This window comes from Prunus persica, chromosome G8 (assembly GCF_000346465.2).
Source record: "Prunus persica cultivar Lovell chromosome G8, Prunus_persica_NCBIv2, whole genome shotgun sequence".
NCBI classification, from domain to species: Eukaryota; Viridiplantae; Streptophyta; class Magnoliopsida; order Rosales; family Rosaceae; genus Prunus; species Prunus persica.
In genome coordinates, this window is record NC_034016.1 from 10,224,936 (window position 1) to 10,241,505 (window position 16,570).

The 16,570-nt window shown below is 38.9% G+C and overlaps 1 protein-coding gene across 1 annotated transcript in view; it reads right to left on the reverse strand.

The window, feature by feature from the left end:
• LOC109950849 overlaps window positions 1-3,455 on the reverse strand; it is a 16,860-nt gene extending 13,405 nt beyond the window's left edge. Inside the window, exons 1-3 of the mRNA XM_020570992.1 lie at window positions 2,597-3,455; window positions 2,348-2,503; window positions 2,090-2,193 (exon numbers count right to left, since the gene is read on the reverse strand). Coding sequence (XP_020426581.1) covers window positions 2,090-2,193; window positions 2,348-2,503; window positions 2,597-3,455 — 1,119 coding nt within the window. The remainder of the gene's footprint in view (window positions 1-2,089; window positions 2,194-2,347; window positions 2,504-2,596) is intronic.

Below are 16,570 nucleotides of genomic sequence, written 5' to 3' on the forward strand. Positions count from 1 at the left end.
ACGAAGGAATTAATATTCTGCAATATGTAAAGTTTCTTTTTTGGATGACAGATTTAAATAAAATAAGAATATAAAAACAACAAATGTGTAAGTCAAGTAGACGAAAAGTTGCTTACATATAAAACCATTTCAAAAAAATAATATGGCGGTTACATATAACTACGACGTATAAATTACAAAATACGACGGTACATTTAACTTCGGACGTGGTAAATAAATACGACAGTAGTTTGTAGGTACCGTCGTAGTAAACTCAAAAATTAAAGTACATAAGTAATAACTCGCGTCATGGTATATTATTTAACACGTCGTTTTTATTAATTTACCGACGTGGATTTCTGTAATATACGTCGATCATACCGACGTTGATTTTACAATTTAAACGGCGGTTTGTTTGTAAGGACCGCCGTTGGTTTTAAAAATTTATTCTATAAATTTGTCGCTTTCATTCATTTTCGGTTTACATTTAAGGTTCCAAGTTCTTCCTCTCTCAGTCTCTCATGTCTCAAAGATAATAATTTGGATGTTTTCTCAAAGAGAAATTGAGCTTACTCGCATCAAATATATGTCCACAAGAAGAAGCTTGTCAACTAGCCTTCTCACTTCCTTGATCAAGCCTGATAGGACACTTAGTGCTTCTGAATACTCCTTGCTTTCCATCAAAAGAGATGCAAGCCTGGCCTCCACTCGCTGTCGAAGGAAAGTTCGCTTCTCAGGGAAATCTGAAGATCAGATGTGCCTGATCCTCTGCTTGATTTTCTTGCCTAAGAAGATCCGTCGGATTTATTGTGATAGCCTCTTCCTTTATTCGTAGAGCTTCAGAAGAAGAAGATGGGTTTCAAGAATGCGATAAAGAATAGAAATGGCTTCAGATGGCCTCTAAAGCATGAGCAATTGAATCAGTAGTTTCTGGGAGATATGATGAAGACATTGTCAATGCTTTGAACTACACAAGTCCTGCAGAAAGATATGTTAAAGAAACTGAAACAACGGCGGTTTTCTGTTCTACCGTCGTCTTTTCTCGTCGTCTATATTAAGTTACGATGGCGGTAGATTTATAATTACCGACGTAGATTATTTTGTTAAACGTCGTTAAGTGTACTACAACCGACGTGGATTTTAATTTTAAATTATAAATGGAGTTTTTTTTCCCGTATTCTTTCAGTTTTAGTTTTCAATTCCAAAGCGTGATAAATAGATTTTTCTTTCCCGAGGAAATTTAAAATGAGGGAAATTAATGTTCTAGAATTTGTAAACTAACACGACGCAATATTTGCAAATCTGTGTCATCTGTTAAGATTATGATGTGGAACAGAGTTCCATCTGGTAAGATTTCGTAACCCTTGGGATCTCAGACAAAACTGATTATGTCGGCGGTGTTCTATATAAACCGTCGTGGTTATTTCAATTCTTGTCATTAAGTAGATCTACCGACGTAGGATAAGAAAATCAAAGAAAAAAATTGTTAACAAAAATTCTTATTAAGACGACCGTTAAAATTAAAGGTACGACGTATAAAATGAATAAATACGACGATAAATTTTATTGTACGATTTAAAGATAACGTAGTAGAACTATACGAGAATGACGTCGATATATTTATATTTTCCGTCGTTGTAAATTAATTTAATACGGCGATATTTTGTATTTTAAAGCCGTGGATTTGTTTGTAATTATACGGCGTCTTATACGAAAACCTCGTCGTGTTATTTTATGAGTAAAAACGGCAGTTTTTATTGAAATCGTCGTCTTTACTTTCTACGTCGGTCGATTCATAACTTCTGCCGTTCTTTGTTGGCATTGATTTTACACTGAGGAAATCTGTTTCAAATAGACGTCGGTTGTTTAATTATGTACGTCGTTGTTTTTGAACAGCCATTTGAAACTCCATTTTTTAGTTGTCTAAGGTTGTATTACACGACGGTGTTTTTAGAACCGTCGTCTTTTTATAAACCACGACGGTTTTCACTTAGACCGTCGTTGTTTTCTGGTCGTCTTTTTCACTTTTTGTAGTAGTGTGAGGCCATCCGGGAAACACAAACCCCATTGTATTTAACAAACCTTGATTGCGGTCCGAGAAAAAGGTCACCACTCTCCCCATCGGTAGCAATATAGAAGCCAAATGTTGAAGAAACCAAGTCGAATTCTCCTCTGTCTCAGAATCAACAACTCCAAAAGCTAGAGGATAAAACCCTGCAAAACAAAACCAAAAGCACAAGTATAAGCAAAAAAGGGAAACTGCAGTGCAGTTTATGAAAACAAATCTGCTCAAAAAAGGGAAACTGCAATGCAGTTTCTGCTAAAATTGCAACAAATGAAAATCTGCAATACATTACAGTAACCATACCTTGATTTCCATTCTTTCCCGAAGCACAGAAAAGTTGCCCCTTGTACTTGCTCTTCAAAAACGTAGCATCAATGAACAATAAGGGTATGCAATATTGAAATCCAGCAATGCAACCGCCAAAAGACACAAAAAACCGTCGAAAGCGATTAATTCCAGCTTCACAATCAAGAGTGCAGAGAGAACCAGTGTTAGTTTCCTTTACGGCGTCCGCATACCACACTAACTAGTTGAAGGACTTCGACTCATCACCGTGAACGTCCAATTTAGCTAACTCTTTGCCAAACCATGCGTGGTAGTATGAAATGTCTATACCATAATAATCTTTGAACTCGTATATAATCTCAACTGGCTTCAGCTCTGGTTTTGCACGAATTCTGTCCACAATGAGGGAGGACACCACACGAGACCTCATCATCTTACTCTTTGATTTCCGTATCCGACCCGCACATGTATGAACATTATTTAACGTCCGAATTACAAAACTGCCAGTAGCTTCACAACGAGAAGAATAAACACGCCAACTGCAACCCTCCAATTTCTTATTCGAACAAACAGCAACCACCCGCTTCTTGTCATTCCCGGCATATAAAAAATTAAATCCTACTTCAAGAGCGTACTTGCACAATTTCAACCGGAACTCCTCTGCACCACCGTCAAACTTCTGCCCCACATGATGTATGTATGTCTCCCACTCATTCGACAACAAAGGCTTAGCACTTGCTCTCTTCGACCTGCCCAAAAACTCATTTCTGTCTTCGACAGTACTAGAACACGACGACTCGCCCTTTTCACATGCTATCAACTCCTTATTTACACAAAAATCACCACTATATTCACTGCTCCCGCATAAATCCTTCACTAAAATATCAACAGTCTTCTCATTTGATATCAACAAAAATGTCCTCATCAAGTCCAAATCGCTATCCGTTTCTAGAAAACAACTCGGATAACTGGGCACCGAATACCGTAATGTGAAACAACCCAACTGCAAACCCCTAAACCTCAGACACAAAGTCTTCAAAATATCAACCATGGATGAGTCTGATGAAACTGAAAACATGATGGTTTCCGACTTATATGTGCACTTGGCAATGACACACACCTCCATTAGCCTTGAAAATGCAAACAAAACAACAAACAAAAACAGAAAATAATTAAAATCACTAAATAATGTACATGAGCAGTTGTAACATTCCAATAGAAATCCAAATATTAGTATGAAATCGAATTATGAAACAAGAAACTGCACTGCAGTTTATAGTCAAAAACTGAAATAACAGAAATAACATTGCACTTTATGTGATAACATACCCTTAAATTTGAATAGAAACCAAAAGAAAACCATGTTCAAAGTACTAAAACTTAGATAAAAACACATTTAACTCCATGAGCAGTTGTAACATTGCCTTTATGAAACCAGAAACTGCAATGCAGTTTCTGCCAACACTCCAACAAACAGATGCAGTTTATAACAGAGGAGGCAAAACAAATCGAATAGAAACCAAAAGGAAACCACGTTAAAAGTACTAAAACTAATATCAAAACACATTTAACTCCATGAGCAGTTGTAACATTGCCTTTATGAAATCAGAAACTGCAATGCAGTTTCTGCCAACACTCTAACAAACATATGCAGTTTATAACAGAGGAGGCAAAAAAAATCGAGCCACAAGATCGCGCCACAAAATCGAGCCACAAAACTGAGCTCGAGAAACCCAAAACTGACAGATTCGGCATGATAATCGAACGAAAGATTATCCAATTAGAAGGAAACAAACAAACAAACTGAATTTTGGAACAGGATGCGGCATGATAATCGAACAAAAAAACTGACAGAGCATGATAATCGAACGAAAAAGGAAGAAATAAAAGGAAAACCAACCAAAAAATTGAGCTCCAACGGCGAGAACGAAAACGAAAACGAACGAAATCTGCCTGCCAAACGAACGAAATCTGCCTGCCAAACGAACGAAATTTGCCTGCCAAACGAACGAAATCTGCTGCCAAACAAACGAGGACGAAAACGAAACAGAGAGAACAGGCTCGCGCCTTGTTTAAACATTCAGGGGCAAAAGCGTCATTTACTTTGTAGGTTTACAAATGGGCCAGGCTTTTTAAGAAGAACGGTAGAATTGTCTTATCATTTGTTATTTTTTACCTGGCCCAACGAATCTGGGCCTCTCTTTGGGCTAATCCAAAATAGTAGTTTTTTCCTAGGTATTAAAACTAAAACCAAAATATCCAATATCTTACAAACTAAATAATAAAGTTAATTATGTCTAAAACCTAATTTTTCTTATAGTTAATGGATTAATTTAAAAATCCTCATAGCCATATTTGAGCCCAAGTGCAGATAATGTCAATTTTAGAAAATTAATGGGTTAATCAAAATTGCTCACTATTTTTCTTGAACATTGACAAAAAGGAAAAATGGTACAAAACCATCCAATTGTTCCCAAATCTTAAATCTAATCAGAATCCCTGGTTTATTCTTAACCAAATTCACCCCAAAGACACATCAAAATCGAATCCCTGGTTTATTCAGCTAAATTCACTCAAACATTCCTTAATCAAATTCATTCAATTTCCCCCTTTTGCAATGAGTCATTTCCTCATTGCAATTCTTTGAACTACGAGTGGCTTGATTCCTGCAAGGGATACGTAGGCACCTTGAGATTGGACTTGGGAGCAGCTGCAAAATCAAACACACATATTTTGTTTCTTTATGATGGAATCAAAAGGTATTCCCCTGAAGCAAGAGATTGTAATTAAGAGACTTACGCCTCGAATGGGTCGAACCTAAAATAATAAAACCCCATTATTTGATTAGTGGTGGTGAAATTGTGTTGGAAGGATCACATTTTCCTTCAACATAATTTTTGGCATGCCTGGTGGGATCCATTTACCTTTTCATCCCCAATCATAAAGTGACTAATGTTTTTTAATTTATTTGTTTTTGCCACAGGTTAACAAAACCAGATATGATGGCACCACAAGTAACAATTTTCTTCCACAAGATTGAAACTACCAGGAATGCGTGCACCAAACGAGTAGGGCTCAGAAAGACTTTCATTGTTGGTCAGAGCCTCATCAAGTGCGCCGTTCCAAAGCCCATTCAGAAGGTCAAGCCTCAGGTCACCCCTAAGGTTGTCAAGACCCAACTAAAGAAAACACTGTCCAAGAACGCTCTCCGAAATGCAAGAAAGAGAGTTGTGGGTGCTTTAAGAAAGAAAGAAGCAAAGAAGGAGTCTATTGAGGCAGTTTTAGCCGAGCTTTCTGGGACAAGCCCCATGGTGACTAAAGGCAAGAACACCTCAAGCACCCTGGCTGTGCCGACTCCCAAGAGGACAAATACTACTCGATTTGTCCAAATCATGATTGGATCAATCCTGGTCAACCTATATCGTACAGATTCTGTTATGATAACTTCCATCAATGAAACTAGTGAGAGGTCAAAAGGACGACTCTGTGAAGAACGTCGAGGTCTAAGGGGTCAAATCTCCGTCAAGCCCTAGAGCCCATGTTGTGGAATCCACATTACAAGAGGTTTACCATGTTCTCCTAAAGGTAAAAGCAAAGCCATCATCATGAAAAAGAAGGTGGTGAACATACCTCATCCACAAAGGAAGCTCGTGAAAAAGGTGAAGACAACTAATACTTCAAGGGATCAAATTCTCACATCACAGGGGTAGTCTGGAAACCTCAAGATCAATCGAGGACCTACATGGGCATATTGACCCGTTCCAAATCCCGAGACATGATGGAGATGATCATTCCCAAGCTTTTTGCTCTAAACTCAACCCGCTTGGAAGATTTTTTGCTATGGAATCCTCTTTATGACGATCCCATACTTCAAACTCAAGAGAATGATGGCATAGTATCCCAAGGGACCAAACTTCATGAGGGAGTGGAAAGCATGCAAGTCATGATGATTGGTACTTCTAATACTGAGGACCAGTTACCCTTAATCCAAGAAATGATGCAAGACTTGTGAAGAGAAATGCAGCAGAAGTGAGTAGAGAAAGAAGCAGAAAAAGCGTTACTATCTGCTCAGTTGAAAGAAAAGGCTACCATAGGAGAGCAAGACAGAGGCAAAACAAATGAATTTGTGACCTATGAATAACAAACAAAATAGGAAAAAGCAGAGAGCTCTACGAGCACAATTTCCCCAAACGACATAAGGGCATTAATTGCTGAGGGAATTCATGAGTTCTAATTGTCCATAGCGCCTCCTATTCAAGGGTATTGAAAACATTTCCCTTCTCACGCCATACCATTCCCGAAGGGTTATCAACGGCCTATATTCAATAAATTTGATGGCATAAATAGCTCACCCCATGAACATATGTCACATTTTTATTTAGCATGTGGCGAGAATCTCAGTCAGGCGCTCTCCTGGTGCGTCAATTTGTCCAATCCCTAAAATGATCAACTTTCACTTGGTGTACACAACTACTGCCAGGCTCTATCCTGACATGGGATGACATGAAAAAGGCATTTTTGGCACAGTTTGTCAGTTCAAAAAAGAAAGTCTTGATCATGGACCTAGCTCAAACTACCCAAAAGCTAGGGGAAAGTGCTAATGACTTCAAAATGAGATGGAGGAGCCTCAATCTTCAATGATCGGAGAAAATTATCGAGCAATCAGCAGTGCAAATGTGCTATAACAACCTCATGCCAGATATTGCGACTTTTGTTGCCACTGCTGAACCCCAATCATTTGATGCTTTGGTGTCAAAATCGAGCAATGTTGAAAGACAAATTGCTTGCCAAAAGTCCGCGACCCAAAAAATTCAGTTTGGGGAAAAGAAAAATGAAAAGAATTCTGCAAAGGGAGAGTCATTGGCCACTTTTGTCAAAACAAAGAAGAAAAATGACAAAGGCCAAAGCAAAGAGCCACCAAAAGGCTCATTCTTAAAGAGCGCAAAGAGGTCAAATATTCTTTTGACGATGATGATGTAGAAGAAATCTTTGACCAACTTCTAGCCTCCAATGGTATTACCTTGCTAGAATCAAAGCGTCCTGCTGAGGCTAACAAGACAAATGACTCTAGGTATTGTCGGTATCATCGCCTCGTCAGTCATATGCTCAAGGATTGTTATATCCTAAAGGACAAAATCCAAGAGCTCCTCAATAATGGTGGCTTGGTAATAGACTTTTCTTCCCAATATCATTCAGCTATGGCAAATATGATAGAGGAAAAATTCACACCCACCACTGCATCACTAGATGGAGTGAAACTTGCAGGTATTAATACTGTCAATAACGGCACAATTGTACATGCTTATCCAAATGTACCACGGTCTAGCGATCTTCAAATTCCCACTCTTCATGAGCTTATGACTGCACCAAGTCTAGAGATATGAGAAGATTCTTCGGCTGACGAATCTATTAAGGGGTAGAAGACATTTGTTAAAAGAGCCAAGCACATGGCCAAACATTTTCCACCCAATCACAAATCTGTTTCTCGTCCTGGTGTCAAGATTCGAGGCATGCCAACCTTGAAAAATAGAAGGAAGAAGAAGAAGCTGCAAAAGAAGGTTTAAATCCCTCAAGAGGATGAATATGAGCAACCCACAAGGGTTCCTGTCACACTCACTGAGTTCTTACCAGTTGAGTTCTTCTCGAGTGAATCCGAAGTTGAGGAATAAATTATCCAATGCAACATGGTTTCTGTGGAGGAATATGAGGTTGACATAGAGGTTGATGTGATTAACCTCTGCTCCAGTCGAAGCATCCCATTTGCTGGTAACGCACAAGAAAATGAGGAAGCTGATCCCTCTAAAACCGAGAAGAAGTCAAAGGTAAAAGAGATTAAGGTCTCCTTGTCGAAAAAAACTGTTGCATGGGAAGTTCCACCGTTCTCTTCAAAAGCAAAGGACCCTAAGCCCAATACTGGTAAAACAAAAGAGCCTTCACAATCACATGCACTTAAGTATGGTATTTTGGCTCATCTTAAGCACATCCCCGCTTCTTTAAGTGTCTATGACACTTTACAAATGTCGAGAGAGCTTAGGGAGGCGCTTGTAATGGCTTTAATGAGCCCGGATTCGTAGAAGTCATGTTTCAAATCAGCGGTGTCCACACAACTAAAACCTCGAAGTTTTGCGCATCGTGTCTGGCAGCAATTACCTTTGGTGAAGATGACTTTCTACTGGGGTCCAAATCCCATAATTGACCTCTTTATGTCTCTGGTGAAGTTGGAGGCACGACCATCAATCGAATCTTGTTAGACTGTGGTTCGGCTGTGAATCTTATCCCGTTAAAGACGCTCCATGCTATAGGGATGAGTGCCCAACAGTTATCTCCCTTTATGCTCACTATTCAAGGGTTCGATCAACTGCGGCAAAAAGCCATGGGTTCTATTGCACTGCAAATGGAAATAAAGGACCTATATTCAGACGCCATATTCCATGTGATCGATGCTGACACTTCATACAATGTCCCCCTATGACGCCCACGGCTCCATACGGATGGCGTAGTCCCTTCAACACTTCACCAGTGCTTTAAATACTTGGTGAATGGGGAAGTCAAAAGCGTTTCAGCTGACATGGACTTATTCAGAGGCGAAGAGGTAAATTACTCTGATGCGAAGTTTTACAGTCCACCTGGTATCTCATTCACACAGCCATCAAAGGTTGATAAGGAGAAAAGAGTGACTGTTGAAACAGGAAAGGCACAAAAGGTAGAAGTACCCAAACCTTCAAATGTAATTCGAGTGAAGCTAAAACCTCGTGGTGCATCATTCTCAAAAGTGGAAGAAGTCCCGACTGCAAAGGCTCTCAAGCCAAAGATAATTGTCAAGACTTCAAAAAAGGAGCCTAGTGAAAAGGAAACAAACTCCTTGAAACAAACAATGGAGTCACTGATGACGGCAAGTTACATTCGTCATCTTCGTAAGATCAATCAATCTATCACAGGGGATAATTTGGTCATTTCGACTACTTTTGGCAAAAACAATGGCCCGAGTATACGTATAATTCTTCATAAAAAATAATCATTGCCAGAAACAACATCTGCTCCATTAAAGATAAAACTTACAGGTCGTAAAGCAAAGAAAACAATGCTGGCCTCACGGTTTAAAATGAGAGTGGCATGCTCAAAGTGTCTCTTTGAAGGCCACATCCAGAAGCTTCCGAGTCCGAGATACTCACTAATATGGAACAAGCTATGTTTAGAGAAGATGAGGTGAATATAAGGGTGCTCCGCATCTCTGTATTCAAACGCTTAGGGGGCAGACAGCCACCCCGCATCTCAGTCTTTCAACGCTTGGAGAACCCTTTCTCAACAAGAGAAAGTCCGTAATAAAAGGAAATTGAAGGTTAAGAGTCAAGAGAAAGCCAAACGTTGCAGGTCACAAACTTGGGATACCTGATGAGGCTCGATGGGTGAAGCAAGTACCACGCCGTTTTCGGCCAGAGTTAACAATCCAAATAGAAATCGAGATTGACAAGCTTATTGCCGCCAGTTTTATCTAAGAAGTCCAATATCCCACTTGGCTGTCCAATATTGTTCCAGTCCTCAAAGAACTGGGGCACTGCCTATATGTATGGACTATAGAGATGTCAATGATGCATGCCCAAAAGATGAGTTTCTACTTCCAATTACAGAATTATTGGTAGACGCAATAACCTGTTTTGGTGCCCTATCGTTCATGGATGGATTATGAGGTTACAACCAAATAAAAATGGCTCTAGAGGATCAAGAGAAAACTGCCTTCCGCACTCCAAAAGGAATATATTGCTACACTATGATGCCTTTTGGATTGAAAAATGTAGGGGCAACCTACCAAAGAGCCATAACGGCAATTTTCAATGACATGCTTCACAATACCATTGAGTGTTACCTTGATGATTTGGTGGTCAAAACAAAAAACAAAAAAAAGACATCATTTGAGTGACTTAAAATGAGTTTTTGATAGACTCCGAGCACCAGTTGAAAATGAACCCCTTAAAATGTGCATTTGGGGTAACTTCAGGCAAATTCCTTGGCTTTGTCGTCCGAAATCAAGGCTTTGAAATTGATCCCTCAAAAATCAAGGCAATCCGTGAAATGCGTCCCCCTCGAAATTTAAGGGAGCTACGAGGGCTACAAGGGAGACTAGCCTATATACGACGGTTCATCTCAAATCTCTCTGGAAGGTGTCAACCATTCTCGAGGCTCATAAAGAAGAATGTTCCGTTGGTATGGGATCAAGCATGTCAAAATGCCTTGGAAAGCATTAAACAATACCTGTTAAATCCGCCAGTTCTTATGGCACCAATTAAAGAGAAGCCTTTAATCTTGTATATTGCAGCGTTAGAACGCTCGTTGGGGGCATTGCTCACCCAACACAATGATGATGTAAAAGAAAATGCACTCTACTACTTGAGTAAAACACTCGTAAGGGCAGAACAAAATTACACATCTATCGAAAAGGTCTACCTCACATTTGTGTTTGCTGTCTAGAAACTACGACACTACATCCTCTCTCATAGAGTCATTTTGATTTCCAGGGCAGACCCGCTTCGATATTTAATGTCCGAGCTTGTGCTCTCTGGGCGAATAGCCAAGTGGTCACTCCTCCTCTCTGAGTTTGAGATAAAATTTGTGCCAAAAAATTCGATCAAAGGGCAAGCTCTTGCTGATTTCTTGGCTACTCATCCTACTCCCGACAACATGGAGTTACCTGCTAATTTGCCCAATGAAGAGGTATTTACAACACACTATGGCAGCTATATTTTGATGGGGGCAGCAAGAAGAAACGGAGCTGGGGCAGGATTAGTGTTCATCACGCCATCTAAGGGCTTAATCTCATACTCATTCTCTCTTTATGTTCAAATAATGTGGTAGAATACGAGGCACTCATCATTGGCCTTGAACTTGCTATCGAGATGCATATTGATTGTTTGCAAGCATATGGTGATTCACAATTAGTCGTTAGATAGTTGAATGGTCAATACGTAGTCAGAAATGCTACTCTTATCTCATACAATGAAGGGGCAAAGTATCTCATGTCACAATTTCAAGATATTCATGTTAGTTACATCTCGAGGTCGGAAAATGATAAAGCTGATGCACTAGCTAATTTGGCTGCATCGTTAACGCTACCTGACGAAAGGGATATCCAAATCACCATTGGGGAACGTTATTTACTACCCTCAGCTATAAAGAGAATCGAAGAAGTTGTTGATTCAAACGTCATTACAGCTTCCGAATGTGATGAAGAACCAGATGATCTTGACTGGCACCTACACATAATTGAGCACCTCCAACATGGCAAGTTGCCAAATGACTCAAGGAAAAAGGCTGAAGTCCGACGCAGAGCCACTCGATTTCTGTACCTAAATGACACCTTGTACAAAAGATCATTTGATGGTATGTTGTTAAGGTGTTTGTCGAAACAAGATGCAACTAAAGCCCTTCATGATACTCATGCTGGCACTTGCAGTGCTCATCAAGTAGGTCCAAAACTCTCAAACCAACTGAAGAGATTGGGTTATTACAGGCCCACAATGGTCTGAGACTCAATGAAATTTGCAACCACGTGTAAAGATTGCCAGTTACATGGAGACTTTATTTACCAACCACCCCAACAACTGCATCCGACAACTTTGTCTTGGCCATTTGAAAAAACTAAAAATAGCTATTAAATTGAAAAAATTGACAGCTGTCGATTTTGGGGTTTTTTTTTTTTTTTTGTTTATAGTTTTTAAATAGTATAGGGTTTCTTTATATGACTATGTCTAAGATTGGGTATATAACTAAATTTGTATCATTCTAATCTACAACTATAGCAATGGCCTCCTCTAGTCACTCGAAGAAAGAGAACGACTTTTCTGAAGAAGTGGAAAGTTCATCTTTCCTTAGGAGGAGTGATTCTCACACTTCTTTTTTCTTATCATCCACTTCGACCTCTTTATCAATGTACTTTCCAGGGGTGTGCAAGATCCAATTCAATTCGCCTAAGTTGAACAACCCAATCCAATCCAGTTCAATTTTAATCAGTTTCGATGATTCAGGAATTAGATTGGAACCCTAATTTCTAAAACCGGCATGATTGGATCAGATGACGAATTTGGTTATGAGAATCCAATCAAATCCAATCTAGTTAGTTTCATGCTTATTTGCTCGTCTAAGTATTTTTAATTGAAAAAGTGTCAACATTTTAAGTGCTTTGATGGAGTTTTGTTTAATATATTATAGAATCAAAAAAAATTTCTCTATCATTTCATTTATATTTTACATTTACATATATTCATAAATTCTCCTATGCGGATGTCTGAACATTTTTATCATGCAAATACCATGCATGTATTTTCTACTACCCCTCCCTCGATTCCTAGTTGTTTACAATGACATTTGCACGTTATTATCGTGCAGACGTCTGTATGAGAGAATAACTATATATATATATTAATATTTTTCATTAGATTAAACATAACGATAAGTGTTTCATATATCATTATCAAAACCGATCATTCAATCAAATCCAATCCAATTCAATATCAATTGGATAAGATTGGATTGGATTTAAACATTTGATCTTATTGGATTGGACTATCCAATCCAATTCAATATCAATTGGATAAGATTGGATTGGATTTAAACATTTGATCTTATTGGATCGGATTGGAAAAATCAGAATCCCATATATATTGAATCATATGTAGAATTGCTAGATTATATTGGTTTCGAATCGACGCACACCCCTAATACTTTCTATCTTTCTATTTTTTATATTTCCAACTCTCCTATGTTGGGCTATTATTGGGACTAAATGGTTGCAGTGGTAGGGGAGACTTCCACTGGACTTGGGGTGCAGTCGGTATCTCGACTCCGATGAGGTGAGAGTGAGTGGGCTTGGTGTGCGGAGATACTTCAAGTTGGGGTTCTATTTTTTATTTTTTATTTTCATTGAATTTCTTATTTTAGTTTATTTTAACTTATCAAATAATTATTTAAGTCTAGTGATTTTTTGGTTTTAGTCATATGCACCCCAATTCTTTCCTACTCACAGCTAGAGCGCATGAGATCAATAGAGCTACATTAAATTACTATCTTTAATTCAGATGAAATTAAATTTAAAAGGCAAAAATAATAAGACAAGTCATAAAAAGATAAAAAAGTGCTTTTAAATAAAAAAGAGAGCACTATCGTAAGAGAAAATAGGAGTGTGCATGTACAAGTCTAATAACTTTTCATTTGAAATACCATAGCAATTCAAACTTAAACACTAGAAATGATAGGGTAATAATTACAATAAAAACACAAATTTATTTCTACTCCTTGTCCCCATCTCCAAATACTCAACAACACTCAATATGTTGTTCAGAAACAAATAAGCCCCTCAAATAATGGTTTTTTTATATATATATTACGAATGGTCTATGAATTTGTTAAAATTCCTCATTTCAGTCCTCAAGCTCTCAAAATTAATCAATGCGGTCTGTAATCTTTCAGTCTAAACATTAATTTGTTCTCTACTGCCATATTTCGTTATATCATCCTTTTACATAATGACAACAAAACCAAAAAAAAAAAAAACTTTAAGGGTTAGTTTCATCCAAATATAGACCATGCACCCATAAGACACAATAAACGTCACATCTTTTGCTCAACAAAGCATTTGCTTTTCTTGATGGCACCCCAATATGGAAACATGAATTGAGAGGAAATTACCTTTTGAGCAAAATACCTTTATCTTTTCTCTTTAGTGGGTGGGTTGTAATTTGACAAAAACGCCTCTTTAAAGTTGGTCATGTGAAGGCATGTGACAAATTTGAAGGAAGGTTTTGATGATAGAGGCCAAATTCATACGTGGACAAAAAAAAAATTGAATGACTAATTGATTGATTTGAGAGTTTGTGGACTAAAATAAGGTTTACAAAAAGTTCAAGGATCATTTGTGATAAAAATCCCTCAAATAATGTGTGAATGAAAGAAAGGTGAAGAATCTCATATGCATCATAATCAAGGTCAAAAATATCAATGCTGTCTGTGAGGTAAAATGCCTCTAGGCTGAGCTGGGCCAGAGCATAGTATTAGTGGTGGAGTTCGGCCCGAGCCTAGTCACCATATATTTTTCCACCTTGACTCGTGTGGGCTTGTGGGCCCATTGGTCCATGAGCTCGGCTCGGTGCACATGAGGTTGATTTACTTGGTGTTCGCTCAAAGGACTTCTAGTCCTAAAGAAGTTAGGATGTTTCAAGATCACCAAGACGACTATCTAAATAGAGTCCTAGTTCGAGGAGGACTAGGTTGTTCTAGAGTCCTAGTTCAAGGAGAGCTGGTTTGCTCTAGAGTTCCACTCCGAGAAGGATTAGGTCGCCTGGGATGATATAAAACGCTGAGGCCATCCTCCGTGTAAGGTATGCAATTCTAAGCACTAGAACCTATTGTGCAATTTTGCTCTTAAAAACTAGACTGACTTAAGCATCAGAGGGTTCTTAGCTGGCACTACATCGGTGTCACCCACTGAGGCCATCTTGTTTTAAAGGTTCTGGAGGACGACTTGTATGGTCACGGTAACCTAGTCCGGAAGAATTGCCTGACCTCAATCTCAAAGAGGTCATCTTCTGTTGAACCAATTTTAGGCATCAACAGTTTGGCGACGTCTGTGGGAATCAACTTCTTGTTGATTTTCATCTAAGTTTTTAGACAACAACCATTTGCTTGACACCATGAGTGAAGAGTCCAACCCTGATGAACCCGTCATCCCCGCTGAGCCAAGGAAAAGAAGGAAGAAATCCAATCGCCTAACTAACATTGAGACCTACTTAAAGGAGATGAGGAAAGACTTTAACAAAATCCGTGATCAGAACAAGGAGGTCATGAATGAAGTAGAGAAGACCCATATAAGAAGACAACGAAGGCTAGAAGAGTGGTGTCAGGAACATCGAGATCATCAACGCAGCGGACCCCAACGCTAAGGAGAACTTCAACGTGAGGGACATGATGATGAAGAGGGTGAGAGCCATCCCTGATCTTCTAATGGAACAAACCGCAAGAAGCTGCAAACTTTTGAACCTAGCCTTCACTGCTCATTCTCTGGTTTCTCTAGCGTGCCAGCCAAAAGATATAAGGAATATCTTGACCTAAGAGATTTGCTTGAAGAAAAGAAAGCTCAGTACATACGACCTTATAATCACGATCGTGAAGTCGATCATGATCGTGATCGTGAAGTCAATCATGATCGTGATTGGGAAGTCGATTTGTCTGAAGTCCGCTCTAATGGAGACAAGCATGCTAGAGAAAGTAGAATTTTGGAAGCCATGAAGCTGATGCAAGATGAAATGGATCAGAAGTTGTAAGTCCGCCTAACAGCCCTCGAGCATGAGCGAGGCCCAAGACGTCTCGATCTGGCTATGACAACTAACACCCTACCATTCACTAGAGACATTCTTGAATTCAAGCTCCCAAAGGATTTCAAACATCCTAGGATGAGACTCGATAGGACCACTGACCCAATGGACTTCTTGAACTACTTCGGTTACTAGATGAATGTGAAGGATGCGGGAGATGCCATGAAATGTAGAGCTTTTCCTATGCTCTTAGAAGGATCCACTAAGGATTGGTTCAAGTCCGTGTAGCTTGACTCCTGTTTGGACCAAAACTCTGCACGCCAGCCCATTTTTGTCAAAAGGCCCATGAACAAAATATTTGGGCTTTTTCTACAGGAATCAGAAGTAAAAAACCAAGATACTGAAAAAGCCCAGACCTTTTTGAACAAATTACTAATATAGCCATGATCTGAAGAAATATATATATATCATTATTGGCAATTAAAAAACTGACACACACAGCTTTGAATAAAAACCTAGCTTCTGAAAAATTCACACCATTTGATCTTTACCCTAAAAAAGGCAAGTCAGTAGATCTTTTTCTCAGAAGAGCCCCCACGTGACTTTCTAAACTTTGAAAAAGTCAAAATTTTCAACTATCACAGAGGAGTTGATAGGGAGTCAATGAGGGCAAGTCTTACAGGAGGACTTCTCCATTTTTTCAGCCAAAGAAAGATCAAATCCCTTTTTATATATAGAGAAACTCTTCACCAAAGTAGGTGGCCTTTCCAAGAGATAAGCAGACTACGTTTTCAAAGAGATAAGTAGGGAGCAAAGAGGTTGCTAACTAGAAAAAGCAAATTGACTATCATCACAGACTGTGTTCTTTTTTACAAAAAACAAACAGGGAACAAAGATAGTTGGTTTTCTTTCAGAAAAAGCAAGGAAAAGACCTCCATAA